The sequence below is a fragment of the Pezoporus wallicus genome, unplaced genomic scaffold, assembly GCF_028554395.1.
Source record: "Pezoporus wallicus isolate ANWC-B61680 ecotype Strahan unplaced genomic scaffold, APGP_CSIRO_Pwel_v1 scaffold_3294, whole genome shotgun sequence".
Taxonomy (NCBI): Eukaryota; Metazoa; Chordata; class Aves; order Psittaciformes; family Psittacidae; genus Pezoporus; species Pezoporus wallicus.
In genome coordinates, this window is record NW_026635478.1 from 8406661 (window position 1) to 8423973 (window position 17313).

Sequence of the window (17313 nt, forward strand, 5' to 3'; positions counted from 1 at the left end):
CCTTTTGCACAAAGCAGTTTACAGTTGCTTTATTGCAGTGGGCTTTGTTTCAGCTTTATAGCTAAGGTGGGTGTGAAGTTGCCATAGCTACTGGGCATTACGATGCTTTTATGTGGGCTCCAGAGTATGTTCCAGGAGGATCAGGTGCAACTTCTGAATAATTAATAGTGTCCGGGCAAAGGGAATTGGATTTTTGTTTTACAGGTTTTTCTATTCGTCGTTCTCTACAGTTACTGCCAGTGAAAATTGCAGCAGCCATAATCCAAGGAATGTCCCGTATGGCATCTGAAATAATCTGTCTTCTTAATTGTAGTGTATTCGGGCATTGTTAAATATAGTTGTCCCCTTTTAAATATTCTCTCAGATATAAACATTCTAGGGAAGGTTTATGGTGTAATCTGTTGTCAGTGCCATTGTCCCTTCTGCAGCTTGCTTATGTTGACAGAGCTGGGGCTGCACCCTTCCCACAGGGCTTCTCTGCACGCTCCAGAAAATACCAGGCGACTTTGATTTTCTTCCCATTTAATAGAGACAGGTCTGTCGACGCTGAGCGGATGAGTGAGCAGATGGATTTTCATGGGTGACTTGGTTGAATCCGTTCATGTTGTCTCGTCAGGCGTACATTCTACAATGATGTTCGGCAGGCTGTTACAGAACACAAAAACACTGCTTTATATGCAGGTCTGTGTTACTGCAGCTTCTCGCAGCCTGTTAAATACATGTGAGGCACAACTCTTTGGAGATAAGTGAGTGGTGATTTCTTGTTCTGAGAAAATGCCCTATCTCAGTGCCAAGGATTCCTGGCAGCTCCTGGGATACCTCCTTCTGAATTCAGGCTGCAGAAATTAAAGAATTGTTTAGGTTGGAAAAGACCATTAAGGTCATAAATCTGACCATTAACCCAGCACTGCCAAGTACACCACTAAACCATGTCCCTAAGCACCACATCTATACAGCTTTTAATTACCTCCACCACTTTGCTGGGCAGCCTGTTCCAATGCTTAATAACCCTTGTGGTGAAGAAATTTTTCCTAATATCTAGTCTAAACCTCCCCTGGCACAGCTTGCGTCTGTTTCCTCCTGTCCTATCATTTGTTACTGAGAGAAGTGACCGATACCCACCTCACTACAACCTCCTTTCATCCTTTTGTTCATACATTTTCGTATGTAGGCAAAGAAGCAAGGAGTGACTCAGTGGTCTAGAGGTGGGAAGTTTTTGCCGAAAGAAGTGAATGGTGCTGTGATGGCAGCTCCACACTGTAGGGAAAGTTTGGGTGTGTTCTGGCAGATTTCTGGAGGTCAGTCTCTGTGGTTGCTCCAGTGAGCTAGAGGAGGTGCTAAAGCTGGAGACATGACAAAGATTTTGGCATTTGTCACACAGTATTGCCGCTGGGTTTCAGGCAGCAGTCTTATTTTCCAACTTTCCTTTTCTTTTAAATGAGCTACCCCCAAGAGCAAAATGAACAGGAATCATTGCACACAAGCCCTCTTCTGGTACTGGGTAGCTTGGCTTTGACTGAATCTACTTTCTAGTATCTGCTAATCTCAGACCTGACACATGCTGGTTAAAAAACCCATAAAAGTTCAGACAAGGGTTGAGTGCTCTGCATTAAATCAGGGTCATGAGGCTTAATTGATTTATTTATATTTTTTTAGATGCAGAAATCAATATAACTCTTCCTTTCCCAGCACCAGTGTATTAAATTAGCTTGAAATATTTGTGAGACTGATTCAAAACTCAGGGTTGCTACATCTTTAAATAATACTCTGAAAGTTCTAAGGGGGTGTGCATGTAATTTTTTCTTTCAGTTGACATGGTTAGGGGCAAGCCTGCTGGGATTTGAAGTGTTTCAGAGCTACACTGAAAGTAAAGCATAGAAACTAAATGCCCTTTATCATTGGCATTCTAATAGAGGTCCGCTTCTGTCAGAGGGCCTGGATTTTTCTCTTAATGTGTTTCTCAGAAGCTCTTCTAAGCATTCCAGTAGCTTATTACAGCTTGATTGCTGCCTCCAGAGTGCATTTGTGTCAATGGCAGCCTTGGTGACATTAGTCATGGAAATGATGCAGAAGTCCACAAGTATATTGGCATTTGAGAATCCATTGAAGGTACTGTATTGTCAAGTTACTGGACACCTGAGTTTTGGGAGTGAGAATCGATGTCTTTGGTTGGGGAAAACAAGGTTCATTTCTGTGGTGAAAGGGAGCCAAAGATGACTGTTTATGCTCCAAGATTTGTTCTTGCTGTCTAACCACTGAGTTCTGAGAAAAATCTGCTGTGGTCACAAGTTCTCTCCCCTCACATCCGTAAGCTGTCTTTCTATACTAGCATTACTTTTAATCTGTGTTCAAAGGATCCATATAGAAAAGGGGTTTCAATGTTCTGCCCATCTTGGGAGATGAGATAAGTAGAACTTACATTAACATTGCAGTTAAATTAATTATCTTTTTGTCCTGACATTGCTTGATGGCCAGTGTCTAGCACTCAGCACCACTTCAGTGTTGTACTTTGACTGTTTTTTGTGATTTTTCTTTTAAGACCTCTTTCATTCCCCTAAGAGAAAAAAATTATCATGATTGTTTATGCCGATAAAAACGTAATTTTTCACTGTCCAAATGTGTGACTAAATGCCTTGTGCTGTGTGAAGCATGGCATGTTATCAATTATATATTAATCTGATATGAAAACAGCTGAGTATCACACCTGCAATGGGGTGGCTCTTCTGATGTCCTGAATCATCAACACTTCTGCTTGGAGAGGGTCTGGATGGGGTATGTGTGTGTCTATGACTGCCTGCAGACTGTGAAACAAATCCTTACTTCCAACTTCATGCTGTGGGAGTGAGTGGTACTGCTCCATATGAAGCTGCTTGAATGGAACAGGAAAGCCTAACAGCTTGAGTTCCTGACTTGTGCCAGTCTTGTGCTGTTGCAGCTCCACAGATGCCAATACCAAACCTGTCTGGTTTCCTATTGCTGTAGGTTTAGTTGCTGGGGTGAGGGGACAGGATGCCACACAGAAATCCCAGCTATGTGATTAGGTGCTTAAAAAAGTGCCTGTGGAGGTGCAAAACATCAGGTGTTCAAGACTAAAGTGTCTAGAAAATGGAGACATGCTATGCTGCTGCTAGTACCAATTTGCTTTGTTAACATCTGTCTGGGTTACACCGTTTACTTAAAGGTTCCTCAGTGCTGAAAAGAGATTGTTAAAGAGGGAGGAAGTAAAATGAGTAGTTGGCAGATAATGCACAAGAAAAGAGCCGAACAAGCTAGGAGTGTGTTTGGGAGTGGAGCTGAAGCATGGGAAAGGAGGACATTAGCTCCTTTGGTCAGTGCTTTTGTAGAAGATGGACCAGTTTGTAAAAAAAACTTTTTTTTCCCTGATTTTTCCTGATCTTTTGAACCAAACCTGTCAGTGTAAAATCCTAAAGATAAAAATTCAGACTCTGTATTGAGCTGGCTCTGGAGACAGTAGGAGTATTTCCTCACTGAACTTCTATTGTGGAAAAAGTCTGAATTTTGTTCACTATATATTCTTCCTCTCCTTTCTCATGTTCAGCCTCCTCCCCTTTACCCTTTTTTTTAGTGACTACAGTCTGAAAAAACCCTGAAGAGTGGTGCTAATACTAGGTCAACCTGTAGTCCCATTAGATTTCTATTTAACAGAAAACCAGAATCTGCTTTTTTTGGATGGCTTCTGAATACCAACAAACTAGTGCTGCTTGCAAACCCTGTTCATATTACCCCATGTTTTCTGTGCTGCCCAGCTGATAGCCTCTATCGATTTTTGACTGTAGATTTCCTTTCAGGAGTTTTTCAAAGGCTTATGTGCAAAGCTGTGCAAACAAGGGGATTTCCTATTCACATGCTTTCATCAAACAGCTCTAATGCCTTGGGAACTATATAGAATTATTGCTATTCTCAGTGAGAGGTGTTCAGGGTGCAGGGGAGGTACTAAATATGCCAGTATTCGTATTATTAATATCAATTAAAAAGACTGATTGTGTTCTGGAAATTTTGGGGAACAAATAGATGTGGTGGAAAAAGTATCCAGTTTATCACAAAGGTTTTGAATCTAGACTGGAGTATTAGATGGGTTTTTCTGGGTTTTATGATAAAAGTGTTCCGGCTGTCTGTGTGTAACTTGACACATGCATTCTATTGGCTTCCAGTACAAGGTGTTGTATGGCTTGAGTTGTTTTGTAAAGATAACCAATACATAATATATACATCTTCAAAAGACATATTTCTGTGAATAAAATACATCATTGTTAATAGACACTTTTCTCCTATGTACTTATGATGGGGATTTTTTTGTGCAGAAGGTAACTCCTGACAGCAGTTTTGGTAATAATGTGTGGTGCAGCTAGTAGTATCTGCAACTGGAAGTACCTGTAAGGCTCCCCAGGACCTCTGATTGTCACTCTGGAGTAGGCACAAGCATTGTGTCACAGAAGCCCATGAAGTCCTAGAGGTGAGCCATACTAGTAAGCAAGAGCTGTGCAAGAAGGTAGCCAGAACATTTGCCAAGCAGGGAAAAGAAATGGAGTGAGGAAAGACAGGGTGACGGTGGGGGTCCTGGCTAGCAAGAGTGGTAAAATGGAGTGGACGAAAGTAGGTTGAAGTGTTTGTAAGGGGACTCTGCAGGGGTTGCAGTGGGTTCAAATCTGTGAATGATGACACACGGGTGCTGTATGAATGATGAGGGCATGACCATCAGACTGTGCAGCCTGGTCCTTAGGAAATGTGGATCCATTTATTAGTATAGTTCAGTACTTCAGTATCGGGAGTGCACGCAAGCTCTGGACATGACAGGCAAGGCACAGAGTGCAAGTTGCTTAGCATGCAGTAGTGTTGCTGATCAGAAAAAGTGCAGTCCTCAGGGACCAGTAAGAGTGCACACCAGTGCTTTGAAAAAAAAAAAAAAAAAAAAAAAAAAAAAAAAAAAAAAAAAAAAAAAAAAAAAAAAAAAAAAAAAAAAAAAAAAAAAAAAAAAAACAAAAAAAAAAAAAAAAAAAAAAAAAAAAAAAAAAAAAAAAAACACAAAAAAACCCCACCAAATTCTACCTGATTATTAAAGAGCTTCTTAATACAGTGAAAATAGGCATGATGAGAACCAGGGCCTGCAAAAAGAAAGCAGCTGAATTAAATAAAGTTGCACACTTTCAGCCAAGAGGATGATTAATCATTGGAATGAGTTCTCAAAGTAAGGTATTTTCCCAGGCACTGTCTAATCAAATGTGATTAACTGGGTTTTGTGAAGAGGTAGCAGGTTAAAAAGCCTGTGGCATGTAGGAGGTCAGCCTAGCTGATGTAATTCCTTTAGAGCCTCAGCTCAATAACCCTGTGAATATTTTATGAAGGTGACATTATGGATTTCAGCTTGCTAAAACTGTAGAAGAGTCATCACCTTCACTTGAATGTGGAAATATCCAGTCTGGCTTTTGGATTTCACTGGGAATAAATAATTAGTATTTACATAGTTCTTTCTATTAATAAACTTTCACTCTTGCAGGAAGGCACATGTAATCTAAAGCCAGATAAACAAGCATAGAGGAATGGCCAAGTGAATCAGCAGGAGACCTGGAAAAAACCCAGTGTCTCCTGGTCTCTGGCTGAGACAGGCTTGTTTTCTTGGGAGGACTCAGGTGTCCAGAATCCAGTATGCTTTCCAGGCCATATCATTTCTTAACTCCAGAAGGCCAAACATGACAACATAAATTAATTCTAGAACATCAAAAAACAATTTCTGATGAAAAGCATGAGGTATACTAAGAAATTCTTATTTATTTACTGGTTGATATTCTTAATATATTTTTATATACATTTAAAAAAATAGGCCTACATTTAACATTGTGATGTCTATGTAAATATCAGGCAACACTTCTGTAAAGCAGGTGTTTCTCTTCATTTAGGAAGCATTGTGCTTAGCACTGGCAACACTGGCTTAACATAAACTCACATAACAGTTTCTGTTACTGGGACATCGTTGTGATTTTGACAGTGCTCCTATTTGCTGATGTCTGAGTACTTAAAGGTCAGAACAGCGAACACTCTGGTCTTCTGTTTCCCATGCTGTCAATCCCAAATGCCTATATTCACTTGAAATTATTCACTTGAATATAAAAGTGAATATAAAAGGCTAGTACTTACCACTTGTTTTTTTGATTGGGATTTAAATAAAGAAAATCCCTTGATGACAGCTAAGTCAACTCTTTCTACAGTATTTATGTGATCTTACATCTTTTTTTACATAATGACCCTGAGTAATGGGACTTTCTGAGGTTTCAGGTTTTGTTTTTTCTGTTCTTGGCATATATGCCATTCGTACATAGTACCAGGAAGATAAGTGTAGTGATGCTGAGCAAGCTTCCTTGGGACATAGATGAATTAAGGACTACAGAGCCCTGGGAGACATGGTTAGGGGCCCTGGAGCTCAGATAGTCTTTTCGTCAATTCTCCAGGATACAGGGGAGGACCTAAAAAAAGCTAGGATGATCAGCCAGGTTAATAAATGGTTAAAAGGGTGGTGTCATAGTCAGGGGTTTGGGTGTCTTGAACACGGGACCCAAGTTTGTAGGCCAGGTCTGTTGCAGAATGACTCTAAGAGCAGGACCATAGAGTTCTGGAGGACTGTGCAAGCAAGGCAGGGGGTGGCCCCCACAGGTGGCCGGAGACCGGACCTGGGAGGAGAATGTGGAGGAAGCTGTGGGGGCTAACCAATACTGTTGTGCCAAGAAGGAGTGGCTGAATACCACTCCTATGTATGTGTGAACTGCGTCACAAATAAGGTAGAAGTTGCTTATCACCCATATTGGGTTGGCCTGTCTGCTTCTCCTCGCCGCTTACACAGGTCTGCTGGAGCTGGTCTGATAATGGAAGCAGAGTTTTGGTAGGAGGCTTGCCAGACTGGTCAAGGAGGCTTTAAACTAGATGTGTTGGGGAAGGGGGGCATCATTCTATCCGAACACACTCAAGTCAGTTGCCAGCACCTATAATAAATGCTCAGAGCAATGTAGAGCTATTCCAGCCACTCCAGCCAATGAGCCAGCTTCATCTGGAACTCAGCTCAGATGGATCTATACAAATGCCTGTAGCATGGGGAACAAACAAGAGGAGTTAGAGATGTGTGCACGTCTACGGGGGTATGATATAATAGGCATCAAAGAAACATGATGGGATGGCTCCTGTGACGGGAGTGTTGGAATGGAAGGTTACTTTAGAAAAGACAGGCTTTTCAGACAAGACAGGCCTGGCAGGCGGGGAGGGGGAGTTGCCCTTTATGTTAGGGATAGGCTGGAGAGTATGGAACTCTGTCTGGGGACAGGTGAGCAGTTAACAGAGAGTTTGTGGGTCAGGGTTAAAGGGAAAACAGCTATGGGAGACATTACTGTGGGGATCTGCTACAGACCGCCTGATCAAGGAGAACCTGTGGATGAAGCACTCCATAGACAGATAGGAAGACCTTGGGCCCACTGTAGGAGAGGATCTGGTTCAAGACCATCTTAAAATCCTGAATGTGCAGAAGTCCATGGGACCTGATGAAATCCATCTGCGGGTCCTGAAGGAGCTGGCAAATGAAGTTGCTAAGCCACTGTCCATCATATTTGAGAAATCATGGCAGTCAGGTGAAGTTCCTGATGACTGGAAAAAGGGAAATATAACCCCCATTTTCAAGAAGGGGAAAATGGATGACCTGGGGAATTACAGACCAGTCAGTCTCACCTCTGTGCCTGGCAAAATCTTGTAGTAGATTCTCCTGGAAGACATGCTAAGGCACATGAAAAACAACAAGGTGCTTGGTGACAGCCAGCATGGCTTCACTAAGGGGAAATCCTGCCTGACCAATTTGGTGGCCTTCTATGATGGGGCTACAGAACTGATGGACCGGGGTAGAGCAGTTGATGTCGTCTACCTGGACTTGTGCAAAGCGTTCGACACTGTCCCACATGACATCCTTGTCTCTAAATTGGAGAGACATCAATTTGGTGGATGGACCAGTCGGTGGATAAAGAACTGGCTGGATGGCCACACACAAAGAGTTGTGGTCAATGGCTCAATGTTCAGCTGAAGACCAGAAATGAGTGGTGTCCCTCAGGGATCGGTGTTGGGACTGGTCTTGTTTAACATCTTTGTTGCTGACGTGGACAGTGTGATTGAGTGCGCCCTCAGCAAGTTTGCCGATGACACCAAGCTGCATGGTTCGGCTGGTATGCTGGAGGGAAGGAATGGCATCCAGAGGGACCTCGACACGCTTGTGAGGTGGGCTTATGCCAACCTCATGAAGTTTAACCATGCCAAGTGCAAGGTCCTACACCTGGGTCGGAGCAATCCCAGGCACAGCTACAGGTTGGGCAGAGAAGAGATTCAGAGCAGCCCTGTGGAGAAGGACTTGGGGGTGCTGGTCAATGAGAAAATGAACATGAGCTGGCAGTGTGCGCTTGCAGCCCAGAAAAACAACCGTATCCTGGGCTGCATCAAAAGGAGTGTGACCCAGCAGGTAGAAGAAGGTGATCCTGCCCCTCTACTCTGCTCTCATGAGACCTCACCTGGAGTATTGTGTGCAGTTCTGGTGTCCTCAACATAAAAAGGACATGGAACTGTTGGAACAAGTCCAGAGAAGGGCCACAAGGATGCTCAGGGGACTGGAGCACCTCCCATGTGAAGATAGGCAGAGAAAGTTGGGGCTGTTCATCCTGGAGAAGAGAAGGCTGCGTGGAGACCTCATAGCAGCCTTCCAGTATCTGAAGGGGGCCTATAGGGATGCTGGGGAGGGACTCTTCCTTAGGGACTGTAGTGATAGGACAAGGGGTAATGGGTTAAAACTTAAACAGGGGAAATTTAGATTGGATTTAAGGAGGAATTTCTTTACTGTTAGGGTGGTGGGGCACTGGAATAGGTTGTCCAAGGAAGCTGTGAATTCTCCATCCCTGCAGTGTTCAAGGCCAAGCTGGACGAAGCCTTGGGTGAGATGGTTTAGTGTGAGGTGTCCCTGCCCATGGCAGGGGGCTTGGAACTAGATCATCTTAAGGTCCTTTCCAACCCTAACTATTCTATAATTCTGTGAATTAGGTCAGCCTACCAAGAAATTTAGATTGCTGATTTAAACACTAGTGAGTAAGGTGTATAGAATGGTGGAAATTTGTGGTTAAAGTTGTTTGCATGAGATTTTTTTATATTTATTTTTAATGACTGATTTGGATGCCTCCTTTACTGACTAATGCTGCAGGGTCTGAATTGAGTCAGCCCCAGCCTTTCCTATGTTCCGGGCCCTGCCTGAGACTCCACAGTGTGCCAGTGACAGCGGGATCATTTGCTAAGGGTTGAACTGAGCCTATTGATTTATTTCACATTATATTGCATGGCCACCTTCACATGTCCAGCACCATGGCAGCAGAGGGTAGCTGAGATTAATTTGTGACCTAGAGCACTTGCATGGGGAGTTGAGCCCCTGGAAAGTGCCAAGATGCGTTATGGATACCTTTTCTATATTTGGAAGAATTGTTTAGAAATGAATGACAGATGTTGCAGATAAAGATGTCTATGAGAGATAAGGGGTGAGGTTTTTTCAGAGGTGATTTGTAATTTAGGTGCTTGCACTGTGAAGCATAGTCAGGTACAGAGCAGTTGTGTTTCTTATTAGGGCATCCTGGTGGGGGCTCATTGTGTTTTATAAAGCAGATCCTTCCATGGTGTTGAAAGTAAGGCATTCAAAACTACTGGGTGCTGTAGCAAGCGCTGGTTTCTTGGTGTAACTACTGCCATAATTGTGGGTAAGGCTGATTCATTCCTCTGATGCCTACCAAGGATGCTTACCTAGGCACGAGCAGGAGCTGCAAAATACGTCCAGCAGATGCCAGCGCCATAGCATTTGGAAGTCCCATCTACAGTCTTAGGTCTGATTAGTGCTGCCTCTGTTTCATTTGGCTGCTTGCGGCTCCTTTCTGGGAAGAGGTCACTCCTGTTGTGCCTGATTTGACCTGTTGCATAGAGATTTATACCTTGTGCTGTTTAACTGCCCAGCAAAAAAATTTAATTCCTTAAATTGCCTAAATTATTTTCCTTTGTAATAGAGTGTGGCTTAAGCACTTGGTTTAGAGAACAGCCATGGTGGTGATTCACAGTCCACCATGCCCTAACTCACAGGTTGTATCACCCAGGAATCCTACTGTAAATTAGTGCATAGGGAAAAATTGATTGAAGAAGGGCCCTTTTTCTGTTGTTACTTGTGACAGGGTTGTGAGGCATTCTGTGGAAGAGTTGTTGTGCAATGGCTTTGTAATTCCTGGGGAGAAGTAGTTCAGTGCATGAATTAATTTCACGCAGAAAAGATTAGTGGCTGATTCCTGCAAAAATCTTAACTTTATTGTTAAGAAGCAATTAAACTGCCTGCATTAAAATAAAGGTTCCATGGATATGGAGGCAGAAGAGAGGGAGATGGTGACTGCTGAGCACTTGGTCTTGCTTACCCTGACCTTAGAGCTGGAGTTGCACCTTGCAATTACTCAGTCTTGCCTTTACCTGGTCCTCCCGCTGTGTCTTCAGAGACAGGGAAGGCTTTTGTTTCACAGGATATTTCTGGAATGTTGCAAATGTGATGTTTCTGTGCTTTTAGGCATGAAAGTGCAAATATCACCTTTGTTTATTTGGTGATGAATTTAGATTGGATTCTTTCCTTCATCTGGGAAAGACGTATTAGCTTTTTGTGGTAACTCTCGTCACTTTGTGCGATTTTGTTGCCTATAGAAAAAAATAATGGTTAGGAGCTTTAAAAATAAATAAGGGAATAATGATGTATGAGCCTATAGGCATTTTAAACAGATATTCGTGAATTAAAAAAATGCATTATAGAAAACACTGTGTTTGGCTATCCTGGTATCTGATGATAGTGTCAGTCCTGAAATACTGTTCAACTGTTCTTCCCTATATTTTGGTCTTTCCAGAGGAGCTGAAATAAATGCACACTTGCTATATGGCTGAATCTTACTCTGTTTGGTTTCTTTCACATATTCTGACTTCTGTGACAATCTGTTTTCTAGCAGATGAGCACTACCCTTCATTCTCTGCCCTGACCAAAGCCCAAAAAAGTTTCATGAATTGCCTGTTTACAGCTTTGTCAACTTGTCACAGTATTCACAAACACAGAGAAAAATGCTTTTTGAGGTATTGTGTCAAGATAGTTTATAGCTTTGACATCTGTTAAGTGTGCTACCTTACCATGGTCTGCACCATGAGCTGCAGGGGAATCTGTTCTGCTGCCTGGAGCACTTCCTCCTCCTTCTTCACTGGCCTTGGTGTCTGCAGAGTTGTTTCTCACATTCTCACCCCTACCTCTGGCTGCAGTGGTGCAGTTTTCCCCCTTCTTAAACACGTTATCCCAGAGGTGCTACTATCGTTGCTGATGGGCTCAGCCTTGGCCAGCAGTGGCTCCATCTTGGAGCTGCTGGCAGTGGCTGTATCAGATATAGGGGAAGCTTCTAGCAGCTTCTCACAGTAGCCAGCCCTGGAGCCCCCTGCTACCAAAACCTTGCCACATAAACCCAATACAGAAGGGTTACCAATATGTTCTCTGCGAGGCATTAATTAGTGGACTTTGTCTTCCCAGAGATTCCCATCCCAGTGGGGAACATGTAACAGCTACCTGCTAGATGATGTTGAACATTAATCTAGTGACATGTTCATTTCCAAGGGATTGTGGTAAGAAAAATACGTGTGTGTATCCCTGATTTTATTAATTTAATATTTGCTAAAACATACTTGCAATGAGAAAGAAATGAAGCTGCTGTCCATAACTGAGATTTCCCTGCACAGACCTGCCTTTCTCACCTGTTCTTCTTCACATCCCCTTCACATCCCCAGCTTTGCTTCCACACAAAGCCTTCCACAGGGGCTGACCTTGCATGGTCAGGAAAGATCTAATTCTGACAGAAAAACATAGCTGGAATCTCCACAACATGCAGATTCTGGTGTCAGTGTATGTTCGCATATAGGTATCTTTAAGTAATATCTTTCAAGGATTTGTGATATTTTCTTAGCAGGTTGAAGTTGAAGTTTACCGGAGAGATTCTAAGAAGCTTCCTGGCCTGGGCGACCCCGACATTGACTGGGAAGAGAGTGTCTACTTGAATCTCATCCTGCAGAAGGTAACAGTGATGCTTATCTAATTTTTACTGGCTATTTATGCTGGAGAGGTTTCAGGGTAGGTTTTGGTCAGTCCCCTTTCCTCCCTAGCTTGAGGGATTTGAGTACTTCTGGAGCATGTAAAGAAAATATGGCTTTAATTTTGCCTTTCAGAGTCTAAATGAACAGGACCTGAGTTGTTTGCTGTTTTTCAATAGAGCCTTAATAGCTTTCCTCAAAAACTTTAAATATATCCAATAAAGTTGGGCTGAATTTTATGCTCTGGAACGAAGTTTTGCAAAATGGAAGGCTTTGTCAAGTTTGATAGCTTTTGAGAGTTAATGAGACTGTTAGACAAGCAACATTTCTGTTAGAGTTCACAGTACTGGTGCAGCTTAAGAGGGGGAACTGCTAGGTGGAAGTGCAGTAAAGGTCCTATGCATTACACTGGGATTTTGCGCTCTGTATTAGAACTTTAATAAAACTTTTGTTGTTGTTGATGGAAATATGAAGCTAGCACAAATTATTTCCTTAATTAACTCATAGGTTGTTTAGTTATTACATATGTTACATTGGTGCTTAGGGAAGCTGAATGTTCCTACAGTCATTTGAGATCCCTTAAAAGTTCCGTTGATGATGATCTCAGAAGAGACTGCTGGCTCATTGCACACATCCCGGAAAATAAATTGTTTTCATTCTCTCTGCTTCCTCCCAAAAGTCTCATTGCAGAGCTTCTCTGCACAGGGCAGCTTCCACCATTATTTGCTCAATAAAACCAGAATCCGTTTGCTACAGTCAGAATTCAGAGATGCTGCTACAGCTGCGTATTGCTGTCCAGAGCTATTGCACTTCCTCCTTACATGTGTTTTCAGGTGGCTTGGCAGGTTACATTAATGGTTTCTGACCTCTCTAATGTTTCTGATTTTCCCTTTTTGACGGGAGGTTATCTTTTCCATTTCTACTTTAAAATGTGCTTGTGTGTGTGTGAGATGCTTATTCCTCTAGCTGACCAGTAAGCCACTGTTAAACCGTATTCACAGAAGTTTCTTTAGCTGCAGGTTGTGCACTTCAGCAGCATCTCTGCAAAAAATTTCAGTATCACTGAGTTAATAAATAGGCTTGAAAATTGTTGGAGTTTCAGTATAGTGAGGAGAATAAAGAAAATGAAAAAATCAAAACATCTTGGTTTTTAGCCAAACAGCTGAAAAAAAAACCCCAAAAAACGAAGAGGGAGTGTCTTCTGCTTCACAGAAATGAATGCTTTGTTTTTCTAACTAAACCTTTACTTCTCTATCTGGTGCTCTGTTATAGTTGGATTATGTAGTGACATGTGCTGTGTGCACGCGTTCCGATGGAGGAGATATTCATATTCACAAGAAGAAATCTCAGGTGAGATTACTGTATTATTACTGTGGATAAGAGGTTGGCATGCAGTATTACCTAATCCTAAGAATCGTATTAAAACCAGAGCTGCGGTTCTCAGTCTGGGATCTAACAGCTGCATTCTTGTGAAGCATCTCAAGTCTTTGTTTAGTGATATTTCCTGACAGGCATCAAAATCTCTAGAGCCCCACTTGAAACATTATAAAGACCCCTGCATGTTTTCAAGATTTATAATCTCTGCCTACAGGATTTTGGGTGGAGGATGGGGAGTGTGTGTGCTGAGGGAGGAGTATACCCAACTATTAACCAGTCAGAGGGTAGACCTGAAATTTTATGAGATCAGAGTTATGAGAATCCTTTGGGGTGTATCTGTAATATAGGGCTTTTGAATGGTAGACAATTTGCTGATTATCAATTTATCTTTTTATTACTTTGAGAATCTTGTTTCCTCTCTAAAACTGCTCATTCCTTCTGTTTCCATGCCAAAGGTTTATATCATTTGCTTCTGTGCAGCATACAGTTAATCCAGGGTTTAATATAGTGGAGGAGACTGAATTATAAGCACAGAGGGGATAGGAACAAGAAACATTGGACTTCTTCAATCAGTTTCCAGCAGATCTTGCAATAACTTCTCTTAGTTGGTAGAAATCCTTCTTTTGAAGGCTCCTGCTGCCTTTAAAAGGCTGTTCCTCCCAGACATTTCCATTCCTTTAGCTCATTCAGCTGCTTGCATGGCTTTACCTAAAATAAACCAATGCTCTTTAGTCCTTTAATTTTGTTTTACCATTTTGAAACAAGCATTGCTTTGCCTACAAACAAAACTAGCAGCACTGATTATTGTATCTGCAATCCGCATTAGTTAGGTGCGTAATTCTCCTTGTGCTGTTGAGCCGCCACGTTACAACACTGATGTAAGCCTTTTATTTCTCATTGCTTCTTGCACTGTTTGCTACTGGAAACATCCCCAGTTAACTTCTGCAAAATTTTTTTGAGAATAATCTTTAAAGTGAAGATTTGAAAACTAGGAAGATGAGGGACCTGCCCTCACTGCCTGTGAGCTTTGTTCAGAGTAAGGAGGAAGTTTTCTGTTCCTCATTCCTAGAGGAATGTGGGACTGCTTCTGAATTTTTGTCTTCCCTTTTCTGGGAGAAACTCAGCACACATTGGAACTTACCAGTACACATTAGTAATATTTCAGGATCATGAAGCTGATCTATGGAGAGAGAAAAGGCAATTCTGTATACTGTGGAAAGCATGTTTGCAGTAGAGCATCTCATTGTAACATGCACCATTGAGGCTCAGCTTTAAATGAACAAAACCCAACTCTTTTGGTCCTGTATTACTGTTCTGATGGTTCTTGCTTTAGAAAGCATTTATTACCCTGTCAGTGTGCAGCCAGGTGTTGAACAGGTAGAAGCCCTAGGACAGCAAGCCCTATTCAGGCGTAGGACTTGCTGTGCTACTCCAGACCTATGAGTACCTAAGGTATGCAGCCAGAAACTTGTTGCCATCTAATGTTGTTTCTTGTCATGAAGCAACCTTTCTTCTTAATAACCTATATTTAAATGTGCATGTAGGCTTCGTAAGTACAAATAAGGAAAAGCAATTTCTCATGAGTTTGCATAGAGTGGTTTGTAGCAAGAGGATGACAAGCCTCTGACAGTCTGGGCAGTTCCTTAATTCAAAATTTTGTTTGCAAACAGAGGTGGAAGGAAAGAAAGCTACCTGGTATGAATTCTTCTTCCTCTTTACCGGCAATCTTTTTGGAATGATAAAATCTAAAGCCTTTAGCTATTTAAACACAGGTTGTTTTGAGAAGTGAAGTGACCAAAGGAGTTCAGGAACTGCTTCAAAGGGAGAAACATGGAAGAGGAAGCACAGTGGATAGAGAAAGAAACAGAAGATGAGGCTGAGAAAAATGCTTGTCTTGCTGAGGGCTATGCTTCTCATTACTGAGTGATGTTGATCTCATTGTGGTACTAAGCAAACAGTAACAGTGAAATTAACTGTATAAGCAAATAGTGCTAGGTCAGCTACTCCACAGTAACTTTCTTGCTGTGTGTGCTCTTATTTTGCAGCACATAGCAGTAACTTAAAGACAGCTCAAGGTGGTTTTCTCTGTTAATGAAAAGGCTTAGCTGTTCCATGGGATGGTGACAGGTCAGGTACCCACAGGGACATTTACTGTGGAGCAACTGGTATTTGATAACTTGCATGTGAAAATTCAAGGATTTCACAAGTTTAGTCACTATTGCAAAACAGGCTGTAGTCAGAAACCAGCTCACCTTTGCCTGCAGGATGTCCAGCATCTCTAGTGTAAGTGAAAACACTTGCTGACTGAACAGTGTGGTACTGTGGTGTTTTGGTATTACTTGCCTTCTGTCCAGTGTGTTCCTCCCCAAGTACATTTAATTGAGGTGTACTTTTTCCCCCATATCTTTCTCAGCAAGTGTTTGCATCTCCTAGCAAACACCCAATGGACAGTAAAGGAGAGGAGTCAAAAATCAGCTACCCCAACATATTCTTCATGATTGACAGCTTTGAAGAGGTGAGTTCCTCGTTGCAGCAGCGGAGTTTTGTCCTATTCAGTCTTCTGCCCCAGTCAGCTGTTTTCTTGTACCTTTTGAACAAATGCTTTTGGCTAATTGAGCTTATCTTCTAGTAGTTTTTATTTTATTTGACCTTTCTGTTTCTTTAATGTTTGACATCTGAGCTTAAAGCTGGATTTTGGCATCTGTCTTTATGATGAAACTGAAGCAAGACAGGCTAATTTGAGAGTTGCTTATGATTTGCAGTGTGCACTGCCTGAATTCTGTGTTTTTTTTGTTTTTTTTTTTTTTGAAAGGCTGGGGTGGAGCATACTGCTCCCTTGCTTTCTGCCATTTCTATTGAAACTGCTTTGGGCCTAGGGGGAATCTGAATATATTTGAACTTTAACAGCTGCAGTTTGCCTTAAAGTGTTTTATCTTGCATCTTTGGCAGGTTTTCAGTGACATGACTGTGGGAGAAGGAGAAATGGTCTGTGTAGAGCTGGTGGCCAGTGACAAAACCAACACCTTCCAAGGGGTGATTTTTCAGGGGTCTATCCGCTATGAAGCACTCAAGAAGGTCTATGACAACAGGGTAAGATGCTTCTGAAAGACAGCGTCCTTGGCACTAATGATACTCTCTCTGACCAGTTTTTCTTTGCTGATGAGTATGTTAGCTTTTTGTCCTGTTCATCATCTGCATTGTAGTCTGTCTTTCTTGGCTTTGAAAGTTAACTGAAAAGTAAGGCTTTTGGCTCAGACAGCTGAGAGTATTCAGATCAGGATATATTACTCTGGCGTTTGCAAAAAGGAATGAAGTAGTGGAGTTAATAAGCAGTCAAGAATGTGACACAGGAATGGGTCTGAATAACATTGTTCTGGGTGCCCCTTCATTTTTGTGAAAGGTCACAGATATTTCTAGTTACTTCAGAGGTGTGTTTTGCATGGAGAACTTACAGCAAGGTAGAGTTTATGTAAAATGTGTTTTTCTTTAGTGTGTTTTGTACTTAACAGCTATTTTCAGAAGACCACTGTAGTTTCACTGACACACAAAGAAGCTTTCTTTGCTTTCCTACAGAAACATGAAATTCCAGCACTTCTAGCTCCAAATTCAGTACTTACAGCTGAGGTCAAGAGAGTGCAAAAGCCAATAAACTTCTCTGTTCTGAAGACAGCCCTGAGAGGTTTAAAATAAACAAACAAAAAAAATCCCCACAATATCTACTGTGATTGTAAACTTCATTTCCCTTTGTTCCTACCCTTGTCAGGACAATTCCTGAAT

The 17313-nt window shown here is 42.0% G+C and overlaps 1 protein-coding gene across 3 annotated transcripts in view; it reads left to right on the forward strand.

Annotated features, from left to right (window-relative positions):
• The window catches only part of KIAA0930 (KIAA0930 ortholog), a 72616-nt gene that overhangs the window by 46655 nt on the left and 8648 nt on the right, over window positions 1-17313 (forward strand). For 2 of the 3 annotated variants that reach the window (XM_057426933.1, XM_057426947.1), the window contains exons 3-6: window positions 12036-12143; window positions 13432-13509; window positions 15950-16051; window positions 16486-16626. In XM_057426933.1, the coding sequence (XP_057282916.1) occupies window positions 12036-12143; window positions 13432-13509; window positions 15950-16051; window positions 16486-16626 (429 nt within the window). The remainder of the gene's footprint in view (window positions 1-12035; window positions 12144-13431; window positions 13510-15949; window positions 16052-16485; window positions 16627-17313) is intronic. The other variant, XM_057426941.1, reaches the window with a different exon arrangement.